The 14,791-nt window shown below is 52.3% G+C and overlaps 1 protein-coding gene across 4 annotated transcripts in view; it reads left to right on the top strand.

Moving 5' to 3' along the window:
* Nucleotides 1–14,791, top strand: part of RPS6KA1 (ribosomal protein S6 kinase A1) — a 54,533-nt gene that overhangs the window by 38,103 nt on the left and 1,639 nt on the right. For all 4 annotated transcript variants that reach the window (XM_090058396.1, XM_090058397.1, XM_090058400.1 and 1 more), the window contains 18 exons: nucleotides 20–136; nucleotides 1,296–1,377; nucleotides 1,588–1,668; nucleotides 3,112–3,191; nucleotides 3,831–3,937; nucleotides 4,563–4,600; nucleotides 4,930–5,072; nucleotides 6,171–6,241; nucleotides 6,990–7,078; nucleotides 7,907–7,971; nucleotides 9,993–10,095; nucleotides 10,429–10,556; nucleotides 11,524–11,649; nucleotides 12,138–12,227; nucleotides 12,963–13,121; nucleotides 13,338–13,499; nucleotides 14,261–14,337; nucleotides 14,509–14,626. In XM_090058396.1, the coding sequence (XP_089914522.1) occupies nucleotides 20–136; nucleotides 1,296–1,377; nucleotides 1,588–1,668; nucleotides 3,112–3,191; nucleotides 3,831–3,937; nucleotides 4,563–4,600; nucleotides 4,930–5,072; nucleotides 6,171–6,241; nucleotides 6,990–7,078; nucleotides 7,907–7,971; nucleotides 9,993–10,095; nucleotides 10,429–10,556; nucleotides 11,524–11,649; nucleotides 12,138–12,227; nucleotides 12,963–13,121; nucleotides 13,338–13,499; nucleotides 14,261–14,337; nucleotides 14,509–14,626 (1,836 nt within the window). The remainder of the gene's footprint in view (nucleotides 1–19; nucleotides 137–1,295; nucleotides 1,378–1,587; nucleotides 1,669–3,111; nucleotides 3,192–3,830; nucleotides 3,938–4,562; nucleotides 4,601–4,929; nucleotides 5,073–6,170; nucleotides 6,242–6,989; nucleotides 7,079–7,906; nucleotides 7,972–9,992; nucleotides 10,096–10,428; nucleotides 10,557–11,523; nucleotides 11,650–12,137; nucleotides 12,228–12,962; nucleotides 13,122–13,337; nucleotides 13,500–14,260; nucleotides 14,338–14,508; nucleotides 14,627–14,791) is intronic.

Raw genomic sequence — 14,791 nt, 5'->3', positions numbered from 1 at the left:
GCATGCGTCTTTCTTCCAGGGCGAAGGCATCGTGAAGGAGATCAACATCACGCACCATGTGAAGGAAGGCTCCGAGAAGGCTGATCCTTCGCAGTTCGAACTTCTCAAGGTCCTGGGGCAAGGCTCCTTCGGCAAGGTGAGTGCACTGCTTGCTACGTTTCGGTCCCTCAGTCATTTTTCTTTCAGGGCTGCAGAGGCAAGGGTGTATTGGGGAAGGCCCTGCCTTCATGATTTCCACCAGCCCGCCGCACCTGAACTGTTCAGGTGCAGTCTGCTCAGAGGGCCCCTTCTTGCAGTCCCGGTACATGCAGAGCTCCCGTGAACTCCAGTGTGAATTCTGATGGATGGGGTTGGAGGGGAAAGGATCTTTGCTTGCAAGAGCCTGTGTTGCGCAGGACAGTGACATCCAGTGCCCTGCAACTGAGTGGCCACTCAGATGGATAAAGAAAAACTGGGGGTGCTTTAGTGATTATTGACAGCCTTGACCTTGCGGTATGCATAGTCCTCCTTTGTCTACTTTGGAGGGAAAGGAAGCAGCAGCTAAGCCCTCTGCTCTCCCATAGTCCAGATCTATCGAAGATGGTCTACTGCCTATAACCTGGAGACTGGGTGGTATTGGCCAGGGGCAGTAGCCATCACGATTCCCCAGGTCTGTGTGGATGTGACTGGCAGCGCAAGCCGTCCCTTCATAGTGAAGCCCATGGCTCTGCCAGATGTGCTGCTGTTGTCCAGAGCCAGGCAGCGCTGTGCTGGGGACAGGGAAAGGGAGGAAGCTGTAGTGATGGCAGTAATCGTGACTCGCCATCCAACCCACGCACAGCAGGAAGCTTCCTAGCACAGCAGAGCATTAGCAGACATTGTGTCGGTGCACGCCCCTGTGCTGCACAGACTTACCTTGGCCTGGTGATACAGGCACTGGCTGCCACTTCATGTGAGAGGTAGGTAGTTTGTTTTTAAATAGCTGTCACTTCCCCCACTAGGAGTAGAAAGGACCTCAAGTCCTGTCCCCTGCTGTCGTGCCCACTGGGCGAAGCACTGAGCAGGCAGGGTTGGGGATGAGCAGTCTAGGAAGTGATGCAGACAGGCTAGGTGAGGGCTGGGGGAATCGCAGTCCTCTCCCCAGCCCTTCCTGGGAGCCCTGAGGGGTTTGGCTTGCAGAGCTTGGTATGGGACTCATGGGCCCCATGCTTAGCTGCCTTCCGGCGGCCGCTCTGATGCTTCTGCTCTAGCAGGCACTACAACTCCATCCATGTGAATTTTTACCACTGGTTGATGTTTCCCTCTTCTGCACACAGGTCTTCTTAGTAAGAAAAATCACACCCCCAGACAACAACCACCTCTACGCCATGAAGGTCCTGAAGAAAGCAACCTTGAAAGGTGAGAAGGACTTTCCCTAGCCTGGTCCTTTTTTGCATGCCAGAAATGAAATGGGAGGTCTGCACCAGTTCCCCATCTTTCCTGGAGGTCTGGAGAGAGCTACCTCCGGCCCTTCCATCTTGGGCACATTTAACAAGAACTGGAGTGTGCCGGGCCCCATGGCTGATTTGGGGGACACCATCTGTCTGACCTGCGTGCCTCTCTCCACAGTGCGCGATCGAGTGAGGACAAAAATGGAAAGGGACATCCTGGCTGATGTGAACCATCCCTTTGTAGTGAAACTGCACTATGGTGAGTGTGGGGCTAGGTGGGGGCAGGAGCAATGGCACAGGCAACAACTAAGATGCCTTGAATTCATCCAAAAGAGAAATGAACTGCTTTCATGAGCCTTCTCCCAAGCCGATTCCTCCAGGGGCAGCTGGCAGCCACAGCTGAAGTAGCAGATGTTCACGAGATGGCCCAGCAGCAGGTTCTCATCAAATGCACTCGTGCATCCTCATACCTTCTGGCAGGGGCATGTCACTAGCAGGAGCAATGTGGAAGGTGCTCTTCTCTGGTGAGCAGCCCACATGCCTCCTAACACCTGAACTGCTGCTCCGACCTCCCTACACATACTCTGTCTAAACGCATCTTCCTCTGGGGCCGCGCTCCTCTGCCCAGGATGGGAAGATGGAATAATGCAGGAGAGGAAGCTGAGTTTCAAATCCTAGTACTATGTGCGTGAAGCATGGTTTCATTCAAGCGTGGCTGAGTTGGTTGGGCAGCTGCTGCCGACTCCACTCTCTGGACCCTTTGTCTTTCTGCAACTTCTCAAGCCTGATCTCCCACCCCTTCCTTTTCCATGTGGAATTGGGCTCCCCAGTTTGCTGCTCCTGCTGTAGCTTTTGCTAGAATATCCCATTCCAGGGGTGGGAATAACTAACCAGGCCAGAATTTAACTCCTCTTTTAAAGCAAGGGATCATAGGGACTTCATCCGATGCAAAGCTGCCAGCACTTTGGTATCCCCTTGCAAAAGAGCTGGGCACTGATGCACTAACCTGGAATTGATTTCAAAGCCTAAGCATCCTCTTCTGACTTGCCCATGCCCCTTCGATGTTCATGAAAGTCCTGTTGGGAAGGGGCCTGGCAGCACTATGCTAGTCCCCAAGCCTGCCTTGGTTCTGGAGCTGGAAGCAGTGTAGCTGCACGAGGGTGGCACGATGCTCAAGCAGGCTCGGAGATCTCTCTGCAGTGCTGCCCTGTGCCATCTGGACAACACCCAAGGGGCTCTTGGCAGCATCCTGTCCGAGTGCTGAGTGTGCAGGGGATGCTTGGATCTATCTGCCATGGTGCCTAATCTAGTGGGAAGGCAGGACACTCTCTAGAGCAGTGGTTACAAACTGTTGTACTAGGATCCATTTGTAAACACCAGTGACCAATCCTGACCCAGTGCCCCTCATTCCTGACCCGCTGCCCCAGCCCCCCAGTGTGGGGACATGGGGGGCTCCAAGCAACCCTTTCCCAGCTGGCACTCTTGCTAGCCTGCAAGGAAAATGCCACGGTTTCCTGTGTTTTTCTCCTTTTAAAGGAGAATCCCTTTTTAAAGTTTGTTTGCGATCCTTTCATATATTTTTGCGATCCACTTTTGGGTTGCGACACATGGGTTGAGAAACGCTGCTCTAGAGAACCGCTTTGAGCTGGGCCCCTCTGCGGGGGGTGGGCTTAACTGACCCCCGCTGTGGCCTGCGTTTTAGCATTCCAGACGGAAGGGAAGCTCTATCTCATCCTGGACTTCCTCCGCGGTGGAGACCTCTTCACTCGGCTTTCCAAAGAGGTGAGTGTGCCTGGGCATCGGGATGCACTGCTTGCGCCCTCTGTGCCCATGGCCTGAGTCTGGTGGAGGGGAGAACCTGTCTAAGTCAAGGAGACACTTCTGCCAAAAAAAAGGAACCTCTCTGGCTAATGCTTGTTGAGTTTTGCTCGAGTTTGCAGCAGTGAGGGTCTTCTGTAGAGGAGCAGTGTCTCCTGATGCATCAGAGCAGGGAACAGTGGCCACCTGGATGAGGTGAGCCCCTGCTGAGCAGAGTGGCAAGACTGGCACTTGGGTTCCTCTGCTGCCTTATGCCCTAGCTGCTTAGACTACTTGACTCCCTACAGGAGTCGGGGAGGGGGTGAGGGCAAAGAAGGGGGCTTCAAATAGGGAGCTGGATCACAACAGGTTAATAAGAAACTGCAGCAGGTAAAGATGAGGGGGAACAATAGCTCATGTAAATGAAGGTTTTAACGAGCACAGCCTCGCTGCTTAGCAACCTTTAATTTTGCTATTTAATTACTACCTCAGGATGGTGGGGAACTCCAGGTAGCGGCAAGCCCGAAAGGGGTGGGGGGAGCAAGCTGGCTGGGTGTGTTGGAGGCTGACTGCTTCCTCCAGCATGGCCCAGCGTTGTAACCAGGGTGGCATCTTACCCTTCAGGTCATGTTCACCGAGGAGGATGTGAAGTTCTACCTAGCGGAGCTGGCACTAGGGCTGGATCACTTGCACAGCCTGGGGATCATCTACAGAGACCTCAAGCCAGAAAAGTACGTGTAACGGCCTCCGTCATGACGGAGCACTGGGCCAGCTTCCCTGCCACAGCCTCCAGCCTGGAGTAGGAGAACAGTCAAGGCTTCTCCCGTTAAGGCTAAGCTGTGTAATGCACGTGGGCCAGGCTGCCGGGTAGTAGTAACACAAATATTTTGTGTGGAAGCAAACGGGGGGGAGGAGACTCCAGCTGCCTCCCTGCGTTCTAAGCAGTCGGGGCCCGGGAGCACCCTGGAGACGACACAAAGCCAGTCTCTGGCGGTAACAGTCTCCAGATTCGGCAATAACACAGCGTTCAGAGCACAGTGGGATATGTCATGCAGGGCCTCTGTGCAGAGGCGCACATCAGCTGCACAGCTGAATAACCCTTGTGTGGGAAGTGGTTGGAACGAGGTTCACGGGGAGCCCTGTCCCCAGGGGCTTGAGGGAAGGGAAGCAGGGTCTCGCTGTCCATCACAAGGACTGAAATGCTGAAGGCTAAAAGTGACCGAGCGACGATTCTGCTTCCAAGTCCTTAAAGCTTCCCCCTGGGAGACCGGTTAGGAGACGGGGACAAGCCGTGTTGCTGATGTACCGCATCCGTGCTGCTCACGTCAATGTTGGTTTCTCTTCTCCCTCCTGTAGCATTCTCTTGGATGAAGAAGGGCACATCAAACTCACAGGTAAGGAGATATATGTTGTAGCCCTGTTGGTTTAGGAATTATAGATGAACAAAACTCTTGGGTTAGAGGCGATATCTTTTATTAGACCAACTAGCTGGAATTTCACCACTGGTTGATGTCTCCCTCCTCTGCATGCAGGTCGTCTTAGTAAGAAAAATCTTACTAAGTTGGTCTAATAAAAAATATCACCTCTAACCCCAGAGTTTTGTTTGCCAGGTAAGGAGACGCAGTCTGTGCTACAGCAAACTTGGAACTGAGATTCCTGTGGGCCTGTGCTCTGCATGTTGGCAGCGAGCAGGTACAAGCTCATGGATTTTTATCTTCTGCAGATTTTGGCCTGAGTAAAGAAGCCATAGACCACGAGAAAAAGGCCTATTCCTTCTGCGGCACCGTAGAATACATGGCACCAGAAGTGGTCAACCGTCAGGGTCACTCCCACAGTGCTGACTGGTGGTCGTATGGTGTGTTAATGGTACGGGAACTCACCCTGGCCTTGGAACCCACGTTTCCTGGATCCCGAGAGGTTAAACAGCGTGTCTGGGCTGGATGCTTTGCCTCAAACAGCGCTTTCCCAGCTCCGGTCTCATGAGCGCATAGTTGTTTTCAAGCCCCTTCTGCCAAGCCAGTTGGTGGCCAAGTGCAGGGAATGCTGCAGGACTCCAGGTGCATTCACATCTGTATAAAACTGGCTTTCACCCCCACATCAAGGCACGGGCCTTGCATGCTGGACTGCGAGCGATGCTCGCATCCGGTGCTGCCACCTGGCGGGCATTCGGTCCAGGGCCGGTGCTGCAGGCGGTTGCAAAGGTGGATGTGGGGGAAGGTTGGGAAGGGAAAACCCTTCCCCTGTGTTTCTGCAGCGCCAGGCAGTGCTGAGCTGACACGGCACTTCACTTCCCACACAGAAAGCAGTAAATCTGCCTTAAAGCTCCTAACTAGTTCTTCTAACTAGTCCTGCTGAGAGGCAGAGCACAGTCACTCTTATGCAGCCTCAAGCCAGTGAAGCTGTGCAGCTTCCAGAGCTGGCTTGAGCAACACAGCTCAGCACTGCTGTGGTTCCCCACAGCACAGTTGTACTGTGCTGCAGCTGGTTCCAGAGATCAGGGGGCAACTCTGTGATCCTGCAACCGCTCGCCCAACTGCAGGGGCCAAGAGCTGTTATTCTCCAGCTCGTCTGCTCTGTGCAATGTAGGTCTGTAGAAGGAGATCCCAGCCAGCTCCACCAGTGCGAACTGACTGCCCTCACGGCTTTGTGAATCGGACTAGCTAGAGCACTCTGCTGCTTTTGGCATCTGAGTGAGCTCAGGTATCTTTAGGAATATATCCCCATGCTGTGTGGACATACCCCTAAAGAGGTAGATGTTGGGCTCCGGTCAGCTCCACTAGAAGGTGGTTGGAACAGCGTTTCCTAAAACATTTTCAGCCGCGAGGATTTCTGAAACACGTTGCACAAACCTCCATTAACCGTATTGAGGCTTAGTATCCCAGGGTTGTCTGCATAAAGTCTGTTGGAGTTTGGAGCCTGTAGCTCTCACTCAAGCATTTGACCTTCTCTTGCTTGTCTTTCCAGTTCGAGATGCTCACGGGTTCCCTGCCATTCCAAGGCAAAGACCGTAAGGAGACCATGACACTCATTCTCAAGTAAGGGAAGGTGATGTGCCTCACTGTGTGTCTGAGTGGGGGGCTTGCTCCTTGTTGCTCTGCCTGTAGGAATGTTTAGGCTTGGCAGAATTTGATTTTTAGTTTGGTTTTTTTAATGATTTCAATGGATAATCTCAATGTTGATTTTTTTTAAGCATTTATTTTGACTTGATACATTTCCATTTTCAGGATTGGAGTGTAACTAATGTAACTGCTGTAGGACTGTGGCCAGCTGAGCGGCAGAGCTGCCATCAGTCCCAGCTCTGCTTGCCCATAGCTCCCTCATCCCTTTTGGCACTTCCTTTTCCTTTGTTCCCAGTCCCCTGGCGTGTCTGGGAGTTGCCAGCCAAACTCCAGCCAGCACGGTTCTGTAGGACTGCTCTGTCTGTTGTCTCATGCTCCATCAGCCATCGTTTTTCTTTCATCTCCTTTCTATAAAGTTCAGTTATTATCAATGGAAATATTTGTTCTTCAGTCTGCGGCAAAATCAAGGTTTATCAACGCTGACCAATTAAAAATCGAATCCTGCCAACCCTAGGAAGTTGCATGCTGCGGGTTCAACACAGATGTGAAGTGCTTGTATTAAACCACTGTATGTGGGGAGTACCACATTAATGCCCCAGAACAGACTGGTGCTACCCCATTCCCCCGTGCTGAGGGAAAGGGTTGGGGTGCTGTAGTTGGCTCCTGTCTACTTATTTTTCTAACAACCGATTGCATCGCTGGTTTTTTTTTTTTTCCTGTCTAGAGCAAAGCTGGGCATGCCTCAGTTTCTGAGCCCTGAAGCGCAGAGTCTCCTGCGAGCCCTGTTCAAAAGGAATCCAGCCAACCGATTAGGTAAGGCATTCCTAGTCTCTGTTTCCAGGCATGCCTGGTGCTGCATCTTCGCTCCGGGTGCCCCAGCAGGTCCAAGGCACATCTAGACTTGTTCTGGCTTCTGTTCTTCTGCCCATCCTGGTACAGCTTAGACGTGAGCTAATCCAGGGGCGGGCAATTATTTCCACTGGAGGTCCGCCTAACGAGTTTTAATGAGCTGTCGAGAGCTGCAAGGGTAGCCCCGCCCCTTGACAGGTGCCCCGCCCCTGGTTGCCATCTTGGGACCAGAAGCCCCACCCCCTAACCCCTGACCTTTGCCACTAGAAGTCTCTCCCCTTGCCCCCAGAACTACTCCTTTTGGGAAGGGGGTTTGCCATCTTGCAACCGGAAAAAAAGCAAATTGTATACTAAAAATCAAACATTGACTGGGCGTGCAGTGGGGCTGGGGCAGCTCTGCAGCTGTGCCAGGTGGTGGCGGCTCCCGGGTCGGGACTGCACGCCCGGGTCCCCACTGGTACCGCAGCGCTGGGGCCAGTGCCGGTGGCAGCCGGATGGAGCCACCGCCACCTGGACTGCCTAGAAAGGCAGTCCTGCTTTGCAGCTGCCCCAGCTCTGCTGCGTGCCCTTGGGGTGGCGGGACGTGCCACAGCTGGACAGTGCCTGGGCAGGCGGGACCGAGGGACCACCACGGGCCAAACAAAGTCCTGCCATGGGCCACATCTGGCCCACAGGCCATATTTTGCCCGCCCCTGAGCTAACCCCTGCTCACGTTGCTCAGGGGTGACAGCTGTGTTGTGCTGGCTGACTATAGCCTATCTAGCTGTAAATCCAGAATGGCTTGTCTTTCAGGTTCGGGTCCCGATGGGGCAGAAGAGATCAAGCGCCATCCTTTCTACTCCACCATCGACTGGAACGTGAGTGCAGAACCCTTTTTCCTGGCTCTGGGATCCTGCGTGTTCTCCAGTGTCCTTCCCAGCAACCAGGGGTGGCGTGCAACCGACTCTTACCCCTCCAGTCGTATAGCTTGGCTTGGCTACGGATATATAGAGATAATCTCGTCTATTTCTAAGCATTTATTTTGATTTTTTTATTGATTTAAATGTTCAGGGTTGCATGAAATTAGAGGTGTGGGGGGCAGACAATTTATTAATGACAGTATACTATTATTATAGTGCAGTTTAGCTGCCTGCCGCAGCAAAGGTAACTGGTGTAGGACTGCAGCCAGCAGAGCTTCCATCAGCCCCAGCTCCACTCGCCCGTCGGTCCCTCGTCCGCTTTGTCACGTCCTCTTCTTTTGTTCCCAGTCCCGTGGTGTTTCTGGGAGTTTCAGTCCACACTACAGTCAGCACGGCTCTGTAGGGCTGCTCCCCCTGTCATCACACACTCCTTCAGCCATCATTTTTCTTATGTCCCCTTTCTATAAATTTTGATTATTAAAGATGAGAATATTTTTTCATCAGCCTGTGAGTGTGAGGCAAAATCGACTTTTATCAACATTTACCAATAAAAATTGAATCCTGCCAAGCCTACATATCACACAGGCTCGAGGCTATGAACCACCTCTTGCAAGAGGAGGTTGTGGAAGTTGATCCGGGGCTTGGCATGGCAGGGGTATTTTTGAAGACCTGTGGAGACAGATATCTGGAAAGGACTGGATCTACCGGTGGAACGGCAGTGTTGTACTTCACAGCTCTCTGGCTGAAAGTGTTGGTGGCTCCCACTGGGATATGGGAAATAAGGATTCAATTACCTTCTTTCCAGGAGCAAATCCAGTTTCTTGGTGCCTCACTTCCCCAACTGTACTCCCCTCCCTAGAAGGGCTCTTTTGTTCAGGTCTTTAGTAAGGGAAGGCATCAAAGCATTAGAACAAACCAGCACTGATGATAGCAGGGTTTCTCTCAAAGTTATCTTCAAAAAGCAACTCAAAGGCTGTGTAGTTTTAGGCCCCCACACCAGAAAAGAAGTGGACAAGTTGGAGAGAGTCCAGCAGAGTGCAGTGAAAATTACTTGGGGGCTGGGACACATGACTGATGAGGAGAGGCTGAGGGAAATGGGTTGACTGAGTCTGCAGAAGAGAAGACCGAGGAGGGATTTGACAGCAGCCGTCAACTCCCTGCCGGGGGGCTGCAAAGAGGATGGCGCTGGACTGGTCTCAGTGGGGGCAGGTGAGAGAACGAGGAGCAATGGGCTCCAGTTGCAGCAAGGGAAGTTTAGGTTGGATACGAGGAAACAAATTATCACTATAGGAGTGTGGTGAAGCACTGGAACGGGTTACCTAGAGCAGGTGTGGAGTCTCCATCCTTGGAGGTGTTTAAGACGTGATTAGACAAAGCCGTGGCTGGGATGATGCAGTTGGGGCTGGTCCTGCTTGGAGCAGGGGTTGGACTAGATGTGACCTCCTCAGGTCCCTTCCAGCTCTCATTTCCTGTGATTCCTTCAGGGGTGGATCAATCAGGTATCGTATCTGATGCTAACATGAGGTGGGAGGAGGTGATAGAGCAGGGACCATCGAGCTTCCTGACCTGTGTAGCGTCAAACCAGCATCTCGATGTGGGTGAGAGCCACAGGATGCACAACTTCGAAGAGGCGCATCCCCCAAACGTCTGATCTGAGTGCAGCTGCTGCCTTCCTCTAGAGCTGCTTTAAAGCTGGGAGCTGCAGTCTGGTAGTGTAAACCACTATGTGGACTGCTGCTCTTTACCTTGTCAGCAACTGTCTCCTGAGTAGGAGTGGGGGAGAAGGGAAGGCAAGCTCCTGTCCCAGAAGTGACTACAGCGAAACAAAAAATCCTTTCCAGTGAGTTTCCCCTTTGATTGCCGAGCTCTAGTCAAACACTGAACCGCCACGTAGGTCCTGGAAAATTCATCCTCTTGTGAGCATGTGGCCGTATCTACAGAGAAAGTCTCAAACTGCATCTGTGGCCTTTATTTTCCAGAAGCTGTACCGCAGGGAAATCAAACCCCCCTTCAAACCTGCAGTGGGCCGGCCAGATGACACCTTTTATTTTGACACGGAGTTCACGTCTCGAACGCCGAAAGGTGAGTGGGAGGCTGCTGCGCAGGAGCCTGACGCGGGATGCTCTGGCTTTGCGGCCTGTGGTACTGGGGGGCACATAATATTCGCTCTTCTGTTCTAGCAGCACTGCAGAGCAAGTGGCACAGACTCCACACGGTGGAGGGTGAGGGGGCAGAGGCAAATCTGCAGGGTGCTCCCTCAATAAATGTCCTCGTCACTTAGGGACTAGCCTGAAGTGTGCATGTGGCCTAGAGGAGCTTTGGGAGCCTTTTAGTAAGGAGGGGGTGGGGGGAGCACACTGGCTCTTGGCAGGATGCGGTCACAGCGAGGTGAATCCTCTCCCTGGCCCGTTGCAGACTCCCCTGGAATCCCACCCAGTGCCGGGGCCCATCAGCTCTTCCGTGGGTTCAGTTTTGTGGCAACTGGCATGATGGAGGATGGCAAAGTCAAATCTGCCCCAGCACCTTTGAACTCTGTGGTCCAGGTAAGAGGCCCAGACCAAGGACAGTTCTGTCTTAAACCGCGGGAATTGCAGCTGGCCCAGGAGCTCTGCATGAGGTCTTCGGTAAAGCCTGAGGGGGAGTTTGGAGTCTGGGAGAGAGAGGAATTTGCTCTTGCAAGTGAAACGGTCGGTTCTTCTGCAGATTCCAGAAAGTGTCAGAATTATTTTGTCAGTGGCTGAGCAAGGCTGTGAGTGAGAGCCAAAGAAAAGACGGCTCCGATCACCTACTACAGGCCAAGAGGCACGGCCCATAGTTGGCAGGGACGAGATCTCTCCCCAACCACCTGCAGAGAGGTTCAGAACCGAACTTCAACATGCTACGAGGTTCCAAAAATACCCATGGGACTCAGCTAAATCATGCGTGTCATATGTATGGAGCCAGCAGTTTTGAGTCATGCTAGACCCAGATCAACCCTATATCCTGCAGAGAGGCGGGTTGTCAGGGCTCCTGCCTCTCTTGCATACCCTGGGATTTTTGAAGAGCGCTTTAACGGAGTTAGAGACCCAGATCCCACTGGAAATTCAAAGGTGCCCAAGGGAGTTCAGTACTTTAAATCCTGCTGAACGTCCAGTCTGAAAGAGTAAGCAAAGCACCCTACGTGCTGAAGACCCAGTGAGTCTTCTGTAACTTCCCTTGGCTGATGTATTATATAGCCAAAGCCCCTTCGTCTCTGATGCGTGTCACCTGCCCACCACCTGCTGACGTATGGCCATGGGCACAGTTTGGAGCTGAAAGATGCTGCAGATGCACAAGATGTGACGATGCTAGCACAGCGACTTGTTTGCCCTGGCTTTGCCTTTCTCCTACCTGACAGGGGGTATAAAAAGTCGTGGTAGAGAAGCTGAAAGCAGCCAGTCAGTCCATCCTCCATGTTGTTTGTGCCCAGTCATTATGGTGTAATGAGGTCCTTGAAAGTTCAATCTCTCCCCTTGTTTCATTGTCTTGTAGCAGCTGCATGGCAAGAGTCTCCAGTTCACCGACGGCTACATAGTGAAGGAGGCCATCGGCGTGGGCTCCTACTCTGTGTGCAAACGTTGCATTCACAAAGCCACCAACACGGAATACGCGGTCAAGGTCTGAGACCTCCCATCTCACATCTGCACTCCCACATCTGGGTTTCCTTCTTGCTAATAGTGACCTGAAGAAGGTCTAAAAACAAAGCCTTGCCCTCTTGAGTGCGATGTCATTGGCTTCTTACGTGGCAGCGTGCTGGATGTCTGCCCTGGGAGGGTTGGGGAGATAGCGCTCTAGGAGGGGAGTTCAATACTGCGCCTCACTTTGTATTACTCAGACTCCCTGTCTCGGGTCTTGGGGAACACTTCCAACTTGTCCCAACCTGAAGATGGGCTGCTTGGAACCAGGGGCTCTAAACCTGATACTTAGCAAAGAAAAGTTCAAAAGCAAACGTACAGCAGGCAGTGGGGAGTGGAAGTTGAATAAATCCCTCACCAGGTAGATTCTGCAGCGCGCTCCTCTCCTCTTTCTCCACACGGTGCTCTGTCCTGTCTCCTGCCTCACAGGACCCCCAGCTCTGGATAACCTTTTTATGCTCACTCTTGCAGGTCATCGATAAGAGCAAACGAGACCCTTCAGAGGAGATGGAGATCCTGCTGCGGTATGGGCAGCACCCCAACATCATCACGCTGAAAGATGTAAGTAGAACCTGCGCGGATGGGTTCAGGAAACGCCAGAACAAAGGCTACTTCCAGTTGCCTCTTCTAAGCACCCCTCCTCCCTGTCCCCCAGCAGCCTGGTCCGTGGAGACCCCAGGGCTGCTCAGCACGTGCTGAAGGGGAGGGAGAGGATTCGTCCTGTGTTGTGTGTAGATGGTGGTGAAGCTCCAAAAGGGCAGCTTCAGAGGCACCCGAGCGTAAAGGTCGGTTATCACCTGCCTGCTGCAAAGGCTGGCTCGGAGTTACAGACCTCCCTCCAGCGAGGACCTGGCTGACCATAACGCAGCCGGGCTCCCCTGTGTCCTAGTACAAGAAGCCGTCCTACCAGGTTTACAGGACGGGGATGCCCATTTTTTTTTTTTTGTTGCCACCAGGTCTTCCAGTGCTGCGCTGCGCTGCTTTGATTCCCCGCTCTGCTCCAAGCGAGCACATGCACCATTAAACCAGTCAATGTCTCGGCGTTGCTTGGTAACCGAGGCTGGGGCAAAGGAAGCTCTCAGCTTGAGCTCGTCAAAACTTGGATTGACTTCAGGGTTTTTTAAGAGCTCGTGAAAGTTCATTCCAACTACCTGAGGCTGAGCAGGCCGTAGTAGGACGCGCATAATATCGCTCGCTCCTTGTGTGGCTATAAGCAGTGCTGTCCGCAGGACTTTGGAAAGCATTTGTGATCACTTCTGTTTGTAGTGACTATTGCCTGTCTATCTGCCTTGGCAGGTGTATGACGATGGCAAGTATGTTTATCTGGTGACTGAGCTAATGAGAGGAGGGGAGCTGCTGGACAAAATCCTCCGGCAGAAGTGCTTCTCTGAGCGGGAGGCCAGTTCTGTCCTCCATACGATCTGTAAAACGGTGGAGTATCTGCACTCTCAAGGGGTGAGTAGGAGAGGCTGAGAGCCTGCCCCGTTCCCGTTCAGCTCGGTCAGAAGCAGGCTGGCCCAGAGCTGCTGTTTCCATGAAAGTAGCAGTGCATCGTGTTAGGATTGATTTCAGTCGTGGAGCCAGTCTGTGCGTTTGCTTCGCTGGAATGAGGAATGCAGTTGCTATGGGAGAAAGATGTTGCAACGGCACCTTCTGCTTTTCCCTCTGCAGGTAGTTCACAGGGACTTGAAACCCAGCAACATCCTCTATGTGGATGAGTCTGGGAATCCGGAAAACATTCGCATCTGCGACTTCGGCTTCGCCAAGCAGCTGAGAGCAGAAAATGGCCTTCTCATGACCCCTTGCTACACTGCAAATTTTGTGGCCCCTGAAGTGAGTGCCTTGTAGCCCAAAACTCTTCTCTATCTCTTGCTGTCTTCCCTCAGGCTGTAAGCCTCCCTGCCTACATCAGCTAACCTGTTAAATATAGAGCAAGCCTGGCTCTCATGTTCTGCTAGCGTGGCTGCTTTTGAAGGAGGGGGTAGTAACTCGGCACTGAGGAGTTTCACTAATGGATGTTCTGTGACGCATTTTAACCCTCTCATCTGATCCATGGTGTCCCTAAGAGAGAGACTCATCTATTGTCTTTGTTCGCATATATATTTTATTGAAGGCATTATGCAGCTATTGTCTGAAGTGAGGGCTGGATTTAAAACCAGAATGAAGATGCTGCAGGATTCACTGATTTTTCTTTCCACCCTCCCTCCCCTCTCCTACCCACACCCACACCCACACCCACACGCACAATACGACCCCACTTCTGGGTTACTGGTGGGGCTATAGAATTGGTGCCTCTGTTCTAAAACACTTGTGTTAAAGGGCAAGTACATCTGCTGTATGCTGTGTGTCATTCACTTAGTCATGATTATGGAGACGAGCTCTGAGTTTTGTTCTGATGCATCTAGGAGGCTCCTTTGGCATCAAAAATCTGATTTGAATCCTTGACTGCGCCTATGGTGTCATGACATGGCAGAGCCCCAGGAGGAGCCTTGTGCTCAGTTGTGTGCAGAGATCAAAGCACTGCTCAGTTGACGCGCTAGGAGCTCTGGTCAACTGCAGCACCTGAAATCTTTCCCTGTCCTTCCTCTGTTCAGGTACTAAAGCGTCAAGGCTACGATGAGGGCTGTGATATCTGGAGTTTAGGGATACTCCTCTACACGATGCTGGCAGGGTAAGTACCCCCATCTCTTGTCATACAGGTACAGTAAGCAGTGTGATTGCGGTCTCTTGGTATATTGCTGCAGTGAGTGATGTGTGTCCTTGTTTGTCACTCATTGACAATTCAGGCTGAACTTTTGGTTACTTGGCTGTGAGCAACCTGCAAACTTCTTTTCTCTTTCAGGTACACACCATTTGCCAACGGGCCCAATGACACTCCCGAAGAGATCCTGGTGCGAATAGGAGGCGGGAAGTTCTCTCTCAAAGGGGGAAACTGGGATACAATATCTGATGCAGCCAAGGTAGGGTTTAATGCCTGAATAGAGATGACCAGCTCCGGTCAAGAATGGGCAGCCGTAGTTTCCCCACCATTAGTCACTGAGGCTCAGCTATGTCCCCCAAGTATCTCCTGGGCACATCTACTTGGGCACGCTGTTGTCATTTCCCTCAGATGACCAGTATCTTTC

Source organism: Crocodylus siamensis, chromosome 7 (genome assembly GCF_052110815.1).
Source record: "Crocodylus siamensis isolate JL-2025a chromosome 7, ASM5211081v1, whole genome shotgun sequence".
NCBI lineage: Eukaryota > Metazoa > Chordata > Crocodylia > Crocodylidae > Crocodylus > Crocodylus siamensis.
The sequence above is the reverse complement of the archived record's forward strand: the minus strand, read 5'-3'. Positions and strand labels throughout refer to the sequence as shown.